The sequence below is a fragment of the Sorex fumeus genome, unplaced genomic scaffold, assembly GCF_029834395.1.
Source record: "Sorex fumeus unplaced genomic scaffold, SorFum_2.1 ptg000022l, whole genome shotgun sequence".
In the NCBI taxonomy this organism is placed as follows: Eukaryota; Metazoa; Chordata; class Mammalia; order Eulipotyphla; family Soricidae; genus Sorex; species Sorex fumeus.
Genome location: NW_026606079.1, coordinates 1,924,638 through 1,945,076, shown reverse-complemented (window position 1 = coordinate 1,945,076; position 20,439 = coordinate 1,924,638). Strand labels below are relative to the sequence as shown.

Below are 20,439 nucleotides of genomic sequence, written 5' to 3'. Positions count from 1 at the left end.
TAGCTCGTACCGCTCTCAGCAACCGGAGGCTTCTGGGTCCAATCACCAACTGGGACTTCAGAAGTATCACGCCTGAAGAGTTCTGCCACCGACCTCTTCCTCTTTCCTTCACAGGCATTTCCCCTATGAATCTCTTACACATCTAATTCTGTCTAATATCTGCTTCTTAGAAGATGCAAACAAACTATCACCGCAATTAATATAAATCCAGCACATGAGAGAAGTAGGAAAAAGAAGCATTAGCCCTCAGCTCCGTGAAAACGAATGTGGTCTTGTTTTTTGATTTAGGGTTTTTTTGAGGATATTTTTGTTTTGGAGTCATACCCAACGATGTCCAAGGGTGACTCCTGGTTCTGCACTAAGGAATCACTCCTGGTGGGGCTGGGGGACAAAACAGGATGGCAGGGAGCGGCATGCGAGCCAACACCCTATGTGCTACACCACTGCTCTTGCCCTAACAAACATGGTCTTAATATGAACAATGTTTCATCACAATGGTGGGCAATACACAAACTATTCCTTTCTGTTATAGCTGAAAACATCTGCCTCTTAAATAATTATCTTTACAATTTATCCAGCTTTCTGGTGACTTGCAAAGACTTCCAATTATGCACAGTAGCTAGCTACTTCTATTTTCTCAAGCTTAGTTCTTCCTGGTACTAAGTCTTCTAGTTCTAAATTTATGGAAACAAACTCTGTCTAATTGCTTCCTCTCCTGCTTTTTTTCAGACTGGAGAAGCTGTGTTCAAGTACTTCCTCTCTCTCCCCTCACATCTTTCTAAGTTTCATTCAATAAAAAACATCTTACTTTACAACAGAAATTGGGGCCAGAGATAGTACAAACTAGGGCACTTTTCTTGCTTGCAGTCAACCTGGGATCAACCCCTGACATCCCAGATGGTCTCCCAGGGCCTTTCAGTGGTGATCCCTTAGTGCATAGACAGGACAAGCCCTGAGCACACCCAGGTGTGGCCCAAAAAACCAAAAATAGATAAAAGAGGCCAGTAAAAATATTTTTCTTATTATTACAGTATACACAAAGCCTCTAAACAAAGGCTCAGAAGAGAGGATTAGACTGCAAATTAAAGATAACAACCCAGGCCAGACAGATAGTAGAGTAGATAAGGTGTTGGCCTTGCAGGCCGCTGACCTGAATACAATCCCTGGCATCCCCAATGGTCCCCTGAGCCCTGCCAGGTAATCCCTGAGGCACAGCCCCAAGTATTACTGGCTGTGGCCCCCAAACAAAAACAAATAACTAAAATTACCAAGGACCAGAGCTGATAGGGCTTAAATCTCCAGTGCAACCATATAAGCTGAGACAAGTAAGACTGCACTTGGATCCCAGTGCCTGTTCCTCACACACGGGCGTGAGCCCCGAAGTCTTCTGTCGGTCCCCTTGAATAATAAATAAACCTCTTGGGACTGGAGCGATAGCACAGCAGGTAGGGCGTTTGCCTTGCACGCGGCCGACCCGGGTTCGATTCTCAGCATCCCATATGGTCCCCTGAGCACCACCAGCAGTAATTCCTGAGTGAAGAGCCAGGAGGAACCCCTGTGCATCGCTGGGTGTGACCCAAAAAGCAAATAAATAAATAAATAAATAAATAAACCCCACATCCTCACTGCTACCCGGAGCAGCCTCTAATGAGCGCCACAGCCAAGGGTCCCTCTGTTCCACGCCATCAATGCAGAGACAAGAGGGTGTATTTGGGGTATCTCAGAGAGGTAGTACAAGGGCTAAGGGTTACGGAGTTTGGGCTGGATGGAGGACAATACAGCGGCGGGATCTTGCTTTGCACAAGACCAACTCGGGTTCTATCTCAGCACCCCAGGTGGTCCCCCAGTCCTGCCAGGATGATCCCTGAGCAGAGCCAGGACTAAGTCTTGAGCACTGTCGGGTGTGGCCCCAAAACCATAAACAAAATAGCCCTATTTTAAAAGCAGACAATAAACAAAGAATAACTTGAACTGATGTTTTAGCTCCAAAACATTATCTTTTTTTCCCAACAAGCTGCCCCACAGAACTTACAACCCCAAGGAAAACCCTGAATCCTAAAATTAATTTTAAAACAATTCTACTCTGAGAAACAAAAACCTACTCAAGCCGCTGACCTTTGAAACTTTGCTGTTGGGCACCTGGGAGACAGCAGACAGAGCCAGTGCGCATGTGCGTGCGGGAGGCAGGGGCTGTCCCGGCTCTGCAGAGTCCCCGGCACCACCAGGAGCCACCGCCAGCCCTGGGCCAGGAGTCATCCATGTACACATGCCAGGTGTGGAAAAGATGAAACACATAGATCTTGGCTGTTGGAGGCCAAGGATATACGGAGCGGTAGAATTCTTGCCTCACAGGTAAAGGACCGGAGTCCGAGTCAATCCCCAGGACCACTGGCAGTGGCCCTGCTGGCCCCCGGTCTGGCTGGGCCCTAGCACTGAACTTCCGGCCTGGCTGGCTGGGTAGCGTTAGGAATGGCCCTGGGCCCCCTGAGCACTATCTGGAAACACCTGAAAAATGAAAGAAAAATAAACAAAAAGAGGGGCCAGAGAAATAGTACTGCTGGTAGGGCGCTTGACTTGCGTGTGGCCGAACTAAGTTCCAAGTCCCAAGTGGTTCCCTAACCCGCACAAGCCCACCAGGAGTGACCCCTGAACAAAGAGCCAGGAGTAAACTCTGAGCACTGCCAGGTGTAGCCCAAGATAAAAGATATATTTTTATTTTCCAATCATAGAAGAAATGGGCCTGGGAAACAGATGCCAGCACCACCGTAAGCACGATAGCGCCAGGGCAACCCCCAGAACCATGACAAGCAGTTCCTCAGCACTATCAGACGCGCCTCAAAGAAAACAAAAGACACTGGCTGGGGATTTGGCACTGAGGCAGAATACTTGCTTTACATGTCTGTGTGAGGCCCTGGATTCAGTTCCAAGCACTGCTTTGTCCTCTGAGCACAGCTGGACGTAGCCCAAAATAACAACAACAAATGTAGCATGTACACGTAACTTAAGAGCAATCACCTTCAAGGACCAATAGAGAGTACAGAAGGGAAAGCCTTTTCTTGCACGCTGCCAACTCGTTTGATCCCCCACATTACACACTGCCCCAAGACGAATGTCAGGACTGACACGTAAGCAGTCAGGTGTGGCCCAAAAGAGAAAAAACAAAAACCAGTCCTTTTCAAATGTCTTAAAGTATGATTTTAAGACATTTTCAAATGTCTTAAAGCATGACTGGCACTGAAACAAAGCTTAATTTTAACTGCAGAATGATCGATGCAGTAAGGCAGGCAATGCAAAGACCACTCACTACTTGGCAATCAAAGTGACATGAATATTAGATTGAGGACAGCATAGAATGTTCGCTTTATACTCCCTGTGTGTCACACACTGTGCTAGGCATGCTATGTGTATACTTTAATTCCTCCTCTTGTTCTAGTACACCTACTTCAATGGTTTTCAACCAGTGGTCCTGGGATCGATGCCAATCCAGGGAAACTCCCTGCCAATCTGCAGAAAAACTATTGCCACTGCACTGAGAGTGAGTTTCAATCTTTTTGCATCCGCAGAACAGTCACCATCAGCAGAAAACCACTGGTCGAATCAAAAGATTGTGGTAAAAACGGGGTGGGGGGGACACAGCAGGCAGGTGCTTGCCTTGCAAGCGTGCAACCCAAGTTGTTCAATCCATGGCACTCCGTATGGTTTCCTGAGCCCACCAGAGTGGCCAGAGTGATCCCTGAGTGTAGAGACAGGAGTAAGTCCTGAGAACTGCCAGATGTGCCACCCCACATGAACCCTGAGCCTACCAAGATGATCCCTGAGTGCAGAGCCAGGACTAAATCCTGCATCCTGCGCACAGAGGGTGTGCCCACAGCCCACAAAAAAAAAAGAAAACCCACAAAGAACTTACCCAAGGTCAACATGCAGTTGGCAGGATTGAGAATTGGAACATGTCTGGTCTATACTGCTTTGTAAAGAAACATAAAATTAAAAAGATGACTAACTGACATAATCACAGCCTACTGGAGAAGAAATGCTGTTCGTAATTAAGAGGATCTACTTGAGGATAAAATGACCCCTCAGCCTTACACACCTTACTCATAGAGGGGCATTTAATCTCCTGACAATCAATTTTAGGTGTCTCCCTACCACACTACTTAATGAAATTATCACTCACAAAATTACCGGCCCTCTCATTGGGGCTAAAACTGTTCTCAAAATATATCAAACACAAACATCCACTGTAACTTTGGGGGAGGATACCTATAAAATCAATTTACTACTGATTAAAACACAATAGGAAAGTCAAAAAGAATTTTCTTCAAAAAAATATATGAAGTTTTCAATATAGAGCACAGGGGGCCGGAGATAGCACAGCCAGGAGAGCGTTTGCCTTGCATGCGGCCGACCCAGGTTCAATTCCTGGCATCCCATATGGTCCCCGGAGCACCACCAGGAGTGATTCCTGAGTGCAGAGCTAGGAGCAACCTCTGGGCATTGCCGGGTATGATCCAAAAAGTTAAAAAATTAAATAAAATAGAACACAGAACCCTGAGAAAATATGAGATGGGGGGGGGGGGTGGCCAGAGCAACAGTGAAGGGATGGGAAGAGATACAACACTGGAGGGGGGGGGGAGGAGGAACTGCATTGCATTTTGATCCCCATATAGGACCAACAGACGGATGGACAGACGGACGGACGGACACACACACACACACACACACACACACACACACACACACACACAGAAGGTGCTTAAACCATCTGCTTGGCATCTGGAGCCAGAGTGATAGCATGGCAGGTAGGGCGTTTGCCTTGCACGTGGCTGACCCAGGTTCAATCCCTGGCATCCCATATGGTCCCCAAGCAATGACAGTAGTAATTAATTCCGCCGTGCAGAACCAGGAATAAAGACAAGACAAGAAAAGAACCCCAACATTCCACATATAAGGAGGGTGATCTTCGCGGCTCTGCAGTTTAAGCCTCCTAGATCTGCTGTCCGTGCGCCCTGCAATTTGTTTTGTTCTATTGTTTGGGTTACACCAATGATATTCACAATGATATTCAGTGACTACTCCCAGCTCAGAGCTGGGGGGGAGGGCAGAGAAAAAAAAAAAGAGTCGTTATGGGGGACCATGCAGTATGCAGTGCCAGGGATCCAAACCCAGCAGGCACACTCCAGGCCCAGGCCACAGCTATTACTCTGGGCACACCACAGTTGGGTGTAAGCTTCACCAAAAAGGGAATGACACAGCCTCCAGCAAGAACTTCAACCAAAAAGGAGCAGCCAGGAAGCAGGACAGCTGAATGGACCTGGCGACCTGGAGCAGGCCGCAGTAATCCCTGCCACCACGGGCATTTCCAAGCCCCAAGACCCCATGTGCAAACCCTAGAGAGCACTGTCGCCTGACCAGGAGTGATCCCTGGACACAGAGCCAGGAGTAAGCACTGAGCACATCTAGGTGTGGCCTAAAAATGTAAAAAATTGATAGAGTCGATATACGGTACAGGGATTAAGGTACCTGCCTTGCATGCAAGTGACCCCGGGTTGACCCCAAAACCACATGGTCCCCCACATGCACTGCCAGGAGCCATTCCCGAGGTCCCCAAGCATAGAACATTTTTGGTGTAGATCAAAAACCCAAAAGAAAAAAATTATATAAATAGGGGCTTGGGAGGGAACTCAAAGGGCTTAACTGCATGCTTTGTATGCTGATGTCCTGGACTGATCCCTGGTACTGCATGACCCCATGAGCACTGCCAGAAGCAACCCCAAGCACCTTGTAAGGGGTCATGCCTAGTAATGCCAGGTATAGCTCAATAGCAAAATTCAATAAACAAAGGTATATTTAAAACAAAATGTACAGCAGGGCACCTTGTTCAATAAAATTATACCACACTAAAGCATAACGTATTTTACTAATGCAAGTTTGAAATGACAGTTGAACCAACTAGGACTATAAATTTTCAAATACAATTATATATACTGAATTCAATGAGCAAATCAAGATTGCTGGGGGTTTTGGTGGTTGGTTTTGGGTTTTTTGTTGTTGTTTTGGTTCTTGGACCACACCCAGCAGTGCTGAGGGCTTGCTCCTAACTCTGTGCTTGGAGGTCAGTCTCCGATAAAGGCTCGAGGGACCCTATTAAGTGCCGGGAACCAAAGCCTGGTCCAGCTGCATGCAAGGCAACCGCTGAACCCACAGTACTAACCCTGGCCCCAAAGGTTGCAATTTTAAAGGACAATACCTCAAAAATTATTAGCACTGACAACTTCTTCCCTTAAACTCAATTTTAGTGAGTTACGATACTGAAAGCTACACAGAAGAGAAGTTGACATCAAAACACATGCTTCGAGGATAGAAAGAGAGTCCAGCTGGTAGGACGTTTGCCACGCACATCGCCCACCTCAGTTCAGCTCAGCACCACATATGGTACCCCAAGCCCTGCCAAGAGTGATCCCTGAACAGAGCCAGGACTAAGCCCTGAGCACTGCCAGAGGTGGCCCCAAAACCAATAGAATTCCATATGTTCTCTAACTAGAAGACAACAGAGGGGCCAGGAAGATAGTGCAGCTGGTAGGGTGTTCATCGTGCATGCAGCAGACCCAGATTTGATCCCATGGTCCCCTAGGGTCCCCGAGCGCCAACAGGAATAATTCACGCATGTGTTCCCCATCTCCCGCTAAAAAGACAACAGAGAGTTGTACCAAACAGTCAAAGAACTCCATGTCGGACACTCTCCCTCTTCACATTTATTGTAAAGATCAAGGGAACATGCACATTGTGTGTAGAAAAACTTACTTCAAAACAAAATATGCTTTTGCAAGTGTTGAAAACAAGAAACTACCAATAAGACTGAAGAATCAGCCTTCCCCTCCTCTTAGTCTTCTAAGGAAGTGTGTGACTTAACCCAACACTGAAACAACCAATGACATAGAGGGTCATCGAAATGGCTCAAGGGCAGAGCTTGCACATTACAAGGTACTGTGTTCACACCCCAACAATGCAAACAGAAAATAAAAACCATAAAAATGAAAGCAGCCATGTCAGCACATCTTCTCTCTTGGAGATTCGCCCGTGTCTCCCTCGGCCTGAGATGTGCGCTCCCAGCTCTCCCCTCTGGAGAAGCCGGTATTCTCGGTCGTGGGGACCAATTCCTACGCCGTGTAGATCAGGCACTCTTTCTCACAGCCGCCTGAGCACTGGCGGAATACTAGTGTCCCTGCCGCATGGCTGTCTGTGGCAAGAGGTCACCTCTCCTGCATGACCGAAGTGGGGGAGCCAGGATGTTACCTCCCTGTTTCCACCGCAGCCAACCTAGAGCACTTGGAATGATCAAGTGACCTACAACATCATTTCATGAGGACCGAGACCGCCTTCTCTTGGGGAGGTACTTCTCCCACCCATATCAACTTCACTTTGAAAATCAAAATACCATATTATACTCTCAGATGCAACAAAAATTTGCTTGTTTTCTTAAACTGATTCAATAAAAATAAATGAAAGAACCAATCAATGGGGGCTGGAGCGATAGCACAGCGGGGAGGGCATTTGCCCTGCACGTGGCCGACCCAGGTTCGATCCCCAGGATCCCATATGGTCCCCCAAGCACCGCCAGGAGTAATTCCTGAGTGCAGAACCAGGAGTAACCCCTCAGCATCGCCAGGTGTGACCCTAAAGCAAAAACACGAAACAATCGCTGCCAGCAGAGCTCACTCTGGCCTAGCATCTGGACCAGACCAGATGAAGAGCAAAGCTCACTTTCCAAGTGGGGAGCTACATTCTGGTCTTGGCTTTACATGTAACTGATGAAACTTTTCCTTCTATCATAAACACAGACGGATTTTAATCACCAAGTGAAATCATCCCAGTCTGCTGCTCAAGTCTAGGGCTTACTCAATGAGAACTCGGTGCCCACTGCAGGAAGGCAGTTCTAGGGTTCGATCCGCTTCACTCCCCATCAGTGATGACAGAGATTTAGGCTGTATAGGGTATGGCTTCTTCCTCACACTTTTTACTCGCAATCCTTTTTCATCTACGATTTTTTTTTAAATTTTGCTCAGCAGTACTACTCGCTCTGCACTCAGAAATCACTCCTGGTGAGCTCAGGGACCAAATGGGGTGCCTGGGATCAAGTCTGGGACAACTAGGTGCAAGGCAAGCACCCTACACACTGTAAAATCTCTGCAGCCCCCATCCAAGAAATGTGTTAGGCAATCCCAGGTATATAAAGTAAGTACACAAATCAAACCTTTATTTAGTTTTTAGAGGGGTTAGTTGCAGAGGTGCGTCAGGCAGTTAGTCCTGACATGTGGGGTCTACTTCTGGCTGTTCTGGGGGATCATAGTGCTGGCCACTAACGCTGGGCCTCCCACATGCAAAGCTTAACTCAGTCATTGAACTGTCTGGCGCCATAAATTTATTATAAAACAAATTTTTCATGACCTCCATATTCAGTTAAAAGCAGTTTAAGAAGCAAGGACAGGGCCTGAGATAGTAGCAGCCAAGGCACTGGCTTCGCATGTAGCCCACCTGAGTTCAACCTCCCACATTCCATCGGGTCCCCTGAGCACCGCTAGGCGTAATTTCAGAGTGCAGAGCTAGAAGGAGCCCCTGAGAACCAGGGGGTGTGGCCCAAAATAACAACAAAGAGCTAGGGCACAGGAAATAACAAAAGTCTTTTTTTTTTTTTTGGTCTTTTTGGGTCACACCCTGCAATGCTCCTGGCTCTGCATTCAGGAATCACTCCTAGCAGTGCTCAGGTGACCATATGGGATGCCGGGGATTGAACCTTGGGTCAGCTGCGTGCAAAGCAAACAGTACCCGCTGTACTACTGCTCTGGCACAAAAGTCCTAACTTTTAACCATTTGCTTCTGTTTTTTTTTTTTTCTGGGAAGGGGACCAAACCTGGCTCTGCTCCAGGTTTACTTCTGACTCTGTGCTCAGGGCTCACTCCTGGCAGTTCTCAGAGGACTGTATGTGTGATGCTGGGGACTGACCCGGTTTGGCTGCATTCAAAGCAAGAGTCTAAGAGTCTGACGCATTGCGTTATGTCTCTGTCCCAAACCACTTCATTTTAAATCTAAATACAGCCCAAATTAAGATACTCTAAATAAAATCTAACTTTAAAAATACTTAAAGGGTGGAGCCAGAGCAATAGTACAGCAGGTAGGGCACTTGCCTTGCATGTGGCAGACCCAGGTTCAATCCCCAGTATCCCATGTGGTCTCCTGGGCTGCTAGGAGTAATTCCTGCGTGTACGGTCAGGGGTGACCCCTAAGCATTCTAGGTATGACCCCCCCAAAAAAAGTAAAGGATAAAGGAAGGGGTCTGGAGAAGTTAGAGGGAGCTTGCCCTGAAAGTGGCTGGACTAGGTTTTGAGCCGGCATCCCATAGGGTCCCCCACACTTGCCAGAATTAATTCCAGAGCCAGCAGTAAAGCCTTCTGCCACTGGATGTGGCCCCATAATCACATTTCAAAATAAATTAGAAAAAAATTTTTAAATAAAGCGTGCTTGCCTTACACGCAGCTGACCCATGTTCAATCCCTGACCCGCCTTCTGTTCCCCAAAACCCTGCCAAGAGTGATTCCTGAGTAATGGGCCAATTACAGTAAGTCCTGAGCACTGCTGGGTGTGGCCCAAAAACAAAAATAAGAACCATAATAAAAAACTAAAGGGAGTAGAGACACAATTCAGTGGGGAGGGCATTTGTCTTGCATGCAGCCAACCCAGGATCCCATATGGTCCCCACGTCCCACTAGGTGTGATTCCTGAATGCAGAGCCAGGAGTATGCCCTGAGCATCGCTGCGTGTGGCTTGAAAAGCAACAAATAAATAAAGTGAAATAACCCAAAATCTGAGCCAAAAAAGACAGCTCCAAGAGCTAGAGTATCTGCCTGCACATGGGGGCTCCAGCACATGTCCCCCAGGCACCACCAGGAGCAACGCCCGCGCACTGCTGGCTGCGATTCAAACCTCCCCCAAAATAAAGTCAACTTCTTCAGTCACTTGTTTTCAACAGAAACTGTCTATTGGTTTGTTTTGTTCAAACCTCCTGAAGAGTCCTGTTTTTAAAGAATTTCTGATGAGTTTCATATTCACCTATCCAAATTCTGGTAAAAAATAAAGCTGCTTGGGACGGGCCAGAGAGAGAGAGCACAGCAGATAAGCCGCCCAGATTCCATCCCAGGCACTCCGTAAGGTTCCCCGAGCTCCACCAGAAGTGACCCCTGGTGCAGAGCCAGGGGTAATGGCATGAGCACTGCTGGATGTGATCCCAAAACTAACAATAATTAAAAAATGAAGATTCAGGGGCCAAAGAGATCAAATGGGGAGCTAACGTGCCTTGTATGTGATTCCAGATCAATCCCTACCACCACTCTGGTAACTTGAGTACCACCAGGAGTGATCTCTGAGCACAAAACCAGGAGTAAACCCTTTGCACAGCTGGGTTTACTAAAAACACCCTAAATAAATAAGATATACTCCTATCTCAGACAGGTGGAAAAGTATTAACAATCATTATTCCTTTATTGTACTGACAGAAGAAACCTGCTTTTATTGTTTTTTGGGGTTTTGTTTGTTCTGGTGAAACAAATAGTGGGGTTATTTTTTTGCTTTTTGGGGTTGGCCTTTGGGCCACACCCAGCAATGCTCAGAGATTACTCCTGGGGTGCTGGGGATCAAACGAGGGTCAGCCATGAGCAAGGCCAACACTACCCATGTACTATCAGTGCCCAAACAGTTTCTATTGAAACTTATTTAGAGCACTGTGAGGAGAGGGAAAAAGAACTACATGTTAAAGAGAGAACATGGGCTTCTCCAGGTAGAAAAAGTCAGCAAAGACACCTTGAGACAAGCAACAGAGGGACCTGCTCAAGGGAGAACAGGGCGAACAGGGCTGGAGGAACAAGCAGAAGCTGTCTTACATTCAAAGACAAAAGAGAGGGCCAGAGGGCCAGCACAGCAGAGAGGGTGCTTGCCCTGCACACAGCTGACCACGGTTTGATCCCTGGCACCACATACGGTCCACCAGGAGTGATCCGCTAGCACAGAGCCAGGCAGGAGCAAGCCCTGGACACAGGCAGGTGTGGCCCAAAAACAAACCGAAAAGAGAAAAACGGGGCCAGAGAGATAATATAGGGATTTAGGGGGCTACAGCAGGGAAGGTGTTTGCCTTGAACACGGCTGACCCAGGTTCCATCCCCGGCGTCCCTTAGGGTCACACAAGCAACGCCAGGAATAATTTCAGAGTGCAGTAATCCCTGAGCATCGGTGAGTGTGACCCAAGAAAGGCAAAAAAAGAAAACCAGAAGACAAAAAAAATAAAAACAGGGATTTAGGGATTTGCCTTGTACACAGCCCCAGTTCGATCACTTGGCACCACCTATGACATCCCAAGCACACCTCTAGGAATGACCCCGGAGAACAGAACCAGGAAAAAGCCCAGCACACAGCTGGTTGTGTCCCCAGTGCCCTAAAGAGGAAATAAAAAAAGGTTTGTCCATGATTCAAGCATGTCTCGTTTTTCCTAAAATGGAAACCAGGAAGATTTCTGAGCCACCCCAGTGGTGTGCGGGCTAGTCCCAGCTCAGTGCTCAGTGATGACCCCTTGCTACCTACACACCATCAGTAATTCGCAAATCTCTTCCTTAAATTTGGAGTTTTTGGGGTTTTCTGGTTTTTTATTTTTTGGTGTGGAAAGTGGGCCACATCCAGCAATGCTCAGGGGATACTCCTGGCTCTGCCCTCGGGAATTACTCCTAGAGGTGCTCAGGAAACCATATGGGGCGCCTGGGATCAAACCAAGGTCAACAGCATGCAAGGCAAATGCCCTATCCACTGTCCTATCGTTCTAGTCACCCTTTAGATTTTAAATCAAATGAGACCACTCCATTAAAAATCACTAGGGGGACAGGACAGATAATGAAATTTTAGTTTTTCTTTTTTGGTTTTTGGGTCACACCCAGTGATGCTCAGGGGTGACTCTGGACTCTGCACCCAGGATTATTTCTGGCAGTGCTGGGGAATCATATGGGATGTCTGGGATTGAACCTGGGTAGGTACATGCAACAGAGAGATAATGCAAAAATTATAACACTGGGGGCTGGAGCGATAGCACAGTGAGTAGGGCGTTTGCCTTGCACGCGGCCAACCCGGATTCAATTCCCAGCATCCTATATGGTCCCCCAGCACTGCCAGGAATAATTCCTGAGTGCATGAGCCAGGAGTAACCCCTGAGCATCGCCGGGTGTGACCCCCCCCCAAAAAAATTACAACACTTGCCTACCCTGCAACTGAGGTCCCAATATTGGCTCAAACCCTGGCACTGTGATCCCCCAGAATGACCAGGTGAGTCCCCTAAGCAGAGTCAGGTTTGCTCCTACCCCCACCAAAAAAAAAAAGAAAAAATCACTAGCAAATATAAAACTCCACAACTTTTAGTGATACCAAGGAATGTGACTCGCTCAAACTGACAAAACAGTTCCAGGGTCAGGAATATGGATTATTTTTAAGCAGATATCTTGCATATCAGACCCTGGATTCAATTCCCTGTATTGCTGAAAATCAAAAACAAAAAAACAGGGTTTGAAATTATTTCACACCAATTAAGATTCCTTTCTGGATTAAAACACAAAATATAAATACAAAGACCCTATTAACTTGCAGGAAGACGAAGAAGAACATTTGCAATTTTGGAATTTTTAAATGGCAGACGTCTTAGCAAATTTATGCTGGTATCTATTTCACTGGAAACGCAAGAACAAGGACAGAAAGTACAGCGGGCAGGGTCTTGCCTGGCACACAGCTGACCAGGGTGCAACATCACCGCCCCCCTCAACCCCCAGCACACCATATGGTCCTCTGAGCACTGCCAAGAGTGGTCCCTGAGTGCAGAGGCAGAAGTATGCCCTAGCACCGCCTGGCGCGGCCCAAAAAAACAAACAAGGAAAAAAAGCAAGAATACGGATCAAAATGTAATCCTGTGACATTTACTATCCCAAATAAGTAACACTAAGCAAGTCGAGCTCATTACTATCGATGCAAAGCTAGACCCCAGTATTTAAAAGAATTTTGTAAACCTGGTTGTTAGCATCAAATATGACCTTGCCTCACATCCATATATCCAAACAAAGCTTTCCAAACTCACATAACCACAATGTATCAACGACTGACAGTGTTACTAAAATATCTGTGCACGTTGGTTTTTTCATGCAAGGGGACACTTGGGGACAATCTCTGCTTTACGCCTGTGTATTAAAACAAAGATGACTTGACCTACAAAATGAAGATAGGGTCAACTGTAACCAAAAAACAGTATGCTTCCCCTGGTGGCCAAGCAAGGAATGGGGAAGGCAAGCTTTAAAGAGAAAAAGCCTCCTCTCCGGTTCCATTCAGTAGCTCCATAAACGAGAAGTGAGAACCAAAAAAGGAAGACGTGGAAGGGGAACCTATCCAAAAGACTAAGAAGAGTTTAAAAGGACCACAGACGTGAGCGCTCAACAACACAAACTAAGCTTACGATCGACAGGCGAAAACTCAGGCGACTACGGGAAAGGGTTATTTCCAGGGAGCACACTTGGGGATCCCTGCGCATCTTCCCTTCAAAGAACATCCGGAGTTGAGTTACTTTCATACCAGTTCTAAAAGCTATCGCCCTCCTCAAGGACGGGATCCGTGCAATTCCCTGCAGACGTGCTTTCACCGAGGACCAGCAGGTATGCACCTACTTTCCCAAGCCGGTGGTGTAACCTACATCGAGAAGCTCCGGCTCAAAGTCCTCCAGGCAGGACTGTGAACGCCAGTCCTACAAGATTCTCCTTCGAATTTCCCCGGACCAAAGCGGCGTCCCCTCTCTCTCTCTCTCTCTCTCCCACATTACCTCCGCCAGCCAGCAACCTTCACCGGCAGCCTCACGGACGGACCAGAATCTCGAGCACTCAAATCTGACCATTTCCTTTGTCTGGTGGGATTTTCCCCCCCGTCTGATGCCCCTTTAGATTCGCCTCCACCGAGAAAAGCAGCAAGGAAAGTAAACGCGCCGCCCTCGGGGGTCGGTGTCCCTGGGGGTGCCCATCCCCCGGGATGGTTGCGGGTCCCAGGCTTGCACCGCCGCTTCCTTCCAGAAAGAAGAAAAAAAGAAGAAAAAAACCGCACGCGCTGTTCGAGACGGGTCCCGGGCGCGGGGGGCCCGGTCCACCTTCCCGCGGGGCCGCCCGGCAGCGGCGCCCGGGGACAGCCCCGGGCGGGTCCGGGGCGCTCGCGGGCGCCGCCGCCTCTCCGGCACGGCACGGCACCTCCCTCGTGGGGACCCCGGCCCCCGCCCGGGCGCGAGCAGGCGTGGCCGGCCCGGGGGGCGCCCGCGGCACCCCCGTCCCGCGCGCGGCGGGGCGGGGCGGGGCGCCGGGCGGGCGGGCGGGGCGGGGGTCCCCCGCGGGCCGCCGCCGCCGCACGCGCCGCCAGCGAAGTTGTCCCGGGGCCCTCGGGCCGCCCGGCCGCGCCCCCGCCCGCCCGCGCGCCACTCACCTGGGTCGAAGTCGGGCACGAGCGCCTGGTACTGGGGTCCCACCCGCATGCCGCCGCCACCTGCGGGGAGAGGGGGCGGTCAGCGCGCGCGGGCGCGGCGGGGGCGCGGGGGCGGCGGCCACCTACCGTGCTCCTCGTCGCTCGACGAGCCCGAGCTGCCTTCTTCCCAGGAGTTGCTGCTGCTGTTGCCGTTGGGCGCCGCCGCCGCCAAACTTTTATTCTGCCCATGATTGGGGGCGGCGGCGGCGGCGGCGGCGGCGGCCGAGGAGGAGGCGGCCGAGGCGGCGGCGGCCGAGGAGGAGGCGGCGGAGGCGGCGGCGGCGGCCGAGGCGGCCGAGGCGGCGGCGGCGGCGGCCGAGGCGGCGGCGGCGCTGGCCGAGGCGGCCGCGTTGTTCCTGCCTCGCCGCTTCCCGGACACCTCGGGGCCCTTCTCCACCATGGCCGGCATCGGCGGGGGCCCGGGCCGGGGCCGGGGCCGGGGCCGGGGCCGGGGCCGGGCGCGGCGGCGAGCGCCCGCGGCCGCTGAGGAGGGGGCGCCGGCGGGGGGCGGGGGGCTCGGGGCCGGGCGCGCGGCGGCGGCGGGCGCGACTCGGGGCTGGGGGCGGCCCTGCCGGGCGCTGCGCGGAGCCGCTCCGGGCCCCCCGCGCCGAGCCGAGCGCAACTTTGCTCTCCGCGCCGCCCGCACTTGACTGGCTCCAACTACTCGGGAGCCGCGGGCGGGAGGGGAGGGGGCGGGGCCTGGCCGCCGCGGGGGCCGCGCGCAGCCCAACCCGACGGCGCCGGGCCCCGCCCCCCGCGCGCTCCCATTGGGCCCGGCGGCCGGCGGCCGGCCGGCGGCGCCCGGGTTGGCCGGGCGCGCCCGTCAATCGCGGCGAGCGGGGCGGGAGCGCGGCCAGGGGGCGGCGCCGGGCTTCCGTTGGCCAGGTTCGGTTGACGCGTATCGGCCGCTGTACGTGGTTTGGGGCTTGCCATCTCTCTCCGCCCCAGGATCCATCTCTGCGAGCCCCGGCGCGGAGTTCGCGGCCTCCCCCGCCCCCTCCCCCCGCCCGCGCGCCCCCGCCCCCGCCGGCGTGCACCCCCGGCGGCGCGGGCCCCCACGTGCCCCGGAGGCCCCGCCGCGAGTCCCCCGCAGCCTCTGAAAGTAAAACCTGCCCGACGCGACCACGCAAACCGAACGCCAGGTCGGGACTACTTTCCCCCTGCGCGGAGGATTACACGCCCCAGTTTGAATGGGTTCGATACAAAGAGGGGAAACTAATTGGGAGAAACTAATTGCACCCCCACCTTCCCCGAGGGGAGGCGAGGGCGCGCTCGCCGCCGGGGCTGTCGTGGGACCCGGGGACCGGGCTCCGAGCTGGCGGTCTCCCCTGAAAGTGAGGGAAGCGGCGTGGGAGCTCGGGGGAGCTTTCTGCTAATTGGAGGGTGGGGGGCGCGGAGCGCGGAGGTGGGAAGTGACCGCAGTTGCCCCGAGTTGCGGGGCGCCGGGAGACCGGAGGGGGGTCCCCGGGGGGCCGCCGGCTGGGCGCAGGAGCCTTGGCACGGGGTCCCAGCCACCCCCATGGCCGTGGAGAGGCCGGCCCAGGGGTGGCTCGGGGATGGGGGGAAGGGAGCGTTGGCAGATCTGCGGGGGGGGGGGTCTTGCTGGACGGGGTGGGGGCCAGCACGCGGAAAGGGGAAGGAGCTATTTTCATCCCAAGCCCCGGGTGGAGGAAGAGGGTCAACTTCCTCCGAGACAGGAGCCACTTTTCCGGGTCTGCTGCCCGCCTGCCTCCCCCACTCCACCCCGCAGCGGCACCGCACCGGAGCGGGAGCAGGACCCGACCTGTCACAGCCCTGGCCGCGAGAGTGACCCCCGCCGCCCAGCTCGGGCTGCTCGAAGGTTGGGGGCGGGGGGGGGGTGAGGTTGACACCCGTAGAAGTCCATCATGTAATCCCCTCCCCCCACCGACTCCCCAGGCAGCCTCGGGAGAGAGAGAGGGTCTGTAAATGAACAAATTTTCGGGCGGCCGGTGGCTATTTTTCTCTTAAGTTACTTCGAACCTGAGCTTAATATGGGACAGTTTACACCAGCTCAGGATATAAATAGCTCACAAGGAGAAATCTGGAGTTTTATGATTTCAGAGCCTGAATAAATAAGCCGTGGGTGCTCTGCCACATTTTCCGCAGCATGAACCATCATTATTAACTTGAACCAAGTGGCCACGTTTTTTAAAATGGACTTCAGGAAGCGGAGCCCCCAGCAGAGACACCCCACTTACTAACTGAACCTCAGAGTTCAGGGTCACAGTTTCTGGACCCTTCCCCGGTGGACAGGCGCTGGCCAGGAGAACACTCCCCTGCCCCCAGCCATTGGCCCATGTAGGGTACAGAGAGCAGAGCCGAGGTGAGGCCCCATCGGTAGCATTTCAAGAACCTCCACCTGGCCACAGGCAGTGACTCATCTGGCCGTGAGCACTGCGGGAAGAATGAGTTTTGAGAACTCTGCCGTGCTTACTGCGAGCTGCTGCCGCCAGACTCGGACAAGATTATCCTCAAGGGCATAATGGTGATACTGAGTCATTTATTACGGCAGCAGAAACAGTGGAGCAGATGGGGGTCACCAAACCCCGAGTTTAGGGCTATTTCCTGGCCAGGTTCTGATGGGGCATCACTGGACCCCTCCAACTGTTCATTTTTCCCCCAGTGATCCTCTCCACTGGAGTGATAGCACAGTGGGTAGGGCCTTTGCCTTGCAACAGGGCTGACCTGGCCCACGCAGGTTCGATTCCTCCGCCCCTCTTGGAGAGCCTGGCAAGCTACTGAGAGTATTTCACCCGCATGGCAAAGCCTGGCAAGCTCCCCTTGACATATTCGATATGCCAAACACAGTAACAACAAGTCTCACAATGGAGAAGTTACTGCGCCCGCTCGAGCAAATCGATGAACAACGGGAGGACAGTGCAGTGCTACAGATCCTCTCCACTTCCGCTATCAAAGCATAGATCAGTGGGACTGGAGCAATAGCACAGCGGGTAGGGCGTTTGCCTTGCACGCAGCTGACTCATGTTCGATTCCCAGCATCCCATATGGTCCCCCAAGCACCACCAGGAGTAATTCCTGAATGCATGAGCCAGGAGTAACCCCTGAGCATCACCGAGTCTGACCCAAAAAGCCAAAAAAAAAAAAAAAAAGCATAGATAAGCAGCTCCTTCCTGGCCGAGTGAATTTGTATAGAGTCTGTCTTCCTTCTGCCATGGAAGCCCCCATTCCTACCCCTACCTGTTGGTAGCCTGCTCTGCCGTTTCCCAGTGACACCCCGCACTGCTCTCTTCTCCCCCACCAACTTTTCTACCTCCCCAACCCGTGGCCTCACCGCTTTTGTGATATTGCCCGTGAGTTTCTCCCAAGGGGAAGACACCGACCTTGCTCCTGGGCCCCTGGCAACCTGTTGCCCTCCCCTGCCCGCCCTTGTCGACACCCGCCTTCTCAGGCTCCTCACCCCAGCGCCTCGGCCTCTGTGCAGCCCACTGCAGAAGCCATTTTTTGGAGGCACATACAGATGCTCTCCGCACCTTGGCCTCCGGTTCCCCTGCCAGGAGCTGCCCCAGCGCTCAGGCGGCACTGCTCACCTGATTCACCCACCCCGCATTTTTTCTCCCTGCCCTCCTTCCAACCTGTAACTAGGGGATTCTGGCAAAAGAAACCCCAAAAAGATCGCTGGATGGAGCCAGAGCAACAGCACAGCGGGAAGGGTGTTTGTTTTGCACGCGGCCGACCCGGGTTCGATCCTCGGCATCCCACATGGTCCTTGAGCCCCAACAGGCGTCATTTCTGAGCACAGAGCCAGGAGTAACAGCTGAGCATCACCCGGTGTGACCCAAAATAGTCACTGGTCCCCTTTCCTGTGCCCAATGCACTGCAGGTGTTGAATAATGCGTTGGCGGAAAAGAAGCGGGCCTGAGCACTGAGGAGGAAGAGAAAGCCCAGTTTGCACTGAGGGCCGGGTTCCTGATGCGAGCACTGCGCAGAGGGGAGCGGGCCCAGGACCCTCGCCCCTCCCCCCCACCGGGGCAGTCACTCGCTTAACAGCCTCCGGCCAATCAGGTCCGTCGCCCACTGCGGAGGTGATTGGCTGGCGTCGGGCCACGTGACCCCAACAAGCCAATCAGGTGTCCGGAGATTTCTCTGAGGCGTCCTCCCCTGAAGTGTAGAATGCAGGGCCAGGGCTGGAGTGGGTGCCCCGCGAGGGTCACGATCAGCAGAGACAGTACAGCGCAGCCGTGTGCTGCGTGAGCCCAAGACGGATCCTGGCTTGACCAATCTGATCTGAAAAAAGGGATCAAGTTTGCAGTAGAGGGGTCTGAGCGGTACTACAGCAGTAAGGGGTTTGCCCTGCACACAGCCAGCCCAGGTTTTCGATCCCTGACACCCCATATGGCCCCCTGAACACCACCAGGATTGATCCCTGGGCACAGAACCAAAAGTAAGCCCTTGAGCATCACCAGGTGTGGCCCCCAAACAAGCAAATGCCTGCATTAGATCCTGGCCTTTCAAAGTTGGTGCCCAGCGAGATGGTTCATAGGGTACATGCTTTGCCTGAACACTGGAGGGTGTCACCCAGAAACAAAACCCAAAAAAAGGTTTTTTGGCATTTTTTTTTTTTTTGCATCACACCCGGCGATGCTCAGGGGTTACTCCTGGCTTTGCACTCAGGAATCACGCTTGGCGATGCTCGAGGGACCATATGGGATGCTGAGAATCGAACCCAGGTCGTTCACGTGCAAGGCAAACGCCCTACCCGCTGTGCTATAGCTCCAGCCCCCAAAAAATAGGTATTATTTTATTATTTTTAAATTTTGACTTGGATGGGGCAGGAGAGATAGAGCCCATTGTGACCCCCCCCCCCAAAATAAAATAAAATAATGGTGGCAGAGTTAGCTCAACGGATGAGCTGCATTGCATGTGTTTTATTAGTTTGGGCCACACTCAGCAGTACTCAGAACTTACTCCTGCTTCTGATCTCTCAGAGATCACTCCTGGGGATGCTCTTGGGACCGTATATGGTGCTGGGGATGGAACCCATGACTGCCGGGAGCAAGGCAAACACCCTCCCAGCCAGACTATCACTCCAGCACTTGGAACCTGGATTGGATCCTCCCAGACTGAATAACCCCCAAAACACCTCTAGAAGAGACCCCCCCAGCACAGAACTGGGAGTAGCCCCTGAGGCATGGTCAAAAAAAAAATAAATAAAGGGGGCTGGAGTGATAGCACCAGGTGGGACATTTGCCTTGCATGCGGCCAACCCGGGTTCGAATCCCAGCATCCCATACGGTTCCCTGAGCACCGCCAGGAGTGATTCCTAAGTGCAGAGCCAGGAGTTAACCCCTGTGCATCACCGGGTGTGAGCCAAAAAGCAAAAAATAAAAATAAATAAAATAAACAATGATTTAAAAGTTATTGGAGTGATTGGAGTTTCTATTACAACTTAAACCTGAACAATGCCAATAATTGGGCTTTGACCCGATGTGGAGCAAGGCCCAGGCCAGGAAGGAGCAGTCTCCCTCACGGGGAGAGGCTTAGTGATAATATCTCCAGGGTGTGTCGGCTCTCAGCCCTGAAACCCTGAGCTCTTTAAATCCGCCCAGTAATCCCAGCAAGTGAAGTAGTCAGGCCTGGCGCATCCACGCCTGTGAGACAGGGGGAGGAGACCTACACGTAGTGGTGCAGCCTCATGGGGCTGGCTTGCGAGGGGCCTTACTGGCTGGGCCATGGGTGAGATTGTGCAGAAATGTGGGACATTCTGCCCCCCTGCTTCCCACTCTTACACTGCTAGTAGTGGTAATGGTAGCATTCCCTGGCTTGGTAGAAAATTCTACTAGGCAAGCAATCACTTCCCCAATGATTGGATAGAGCCTGGCACTGGGGTCT

The 20,439-nt window shown here is 52.2% G+C and overlaps 1 protein-coding gene across 1 annotated transcript in view; it reads right to left on the bottom strand.

The window, feature by feature from the left end:
- RCOR1 (REST corepressor 1) overlaps positions 1-14,977 on the bottom strand; it is a 94,957-nt gene extending 79,980 nt beyond the window's left edge. Inside the window, exons 1-2 of the mRNA XM_056113689.1 lie at positions 14,656-14,977; positions 14,530-14,589 (exon numbers count right to left, since the gene is read on the bottom strand). Coding sequence (XP_055969664.1) covers positions 14,530-14,589; positions 14,656-14,977 — 382 coding nt within the window. The remainder of the gene's footprint in view (positions 1-14,529; positions 14,590-14,655) is intronic.
- Between the last annotated feature and the right edge of the window lie 5,462 nt (positions 14,978-20,439).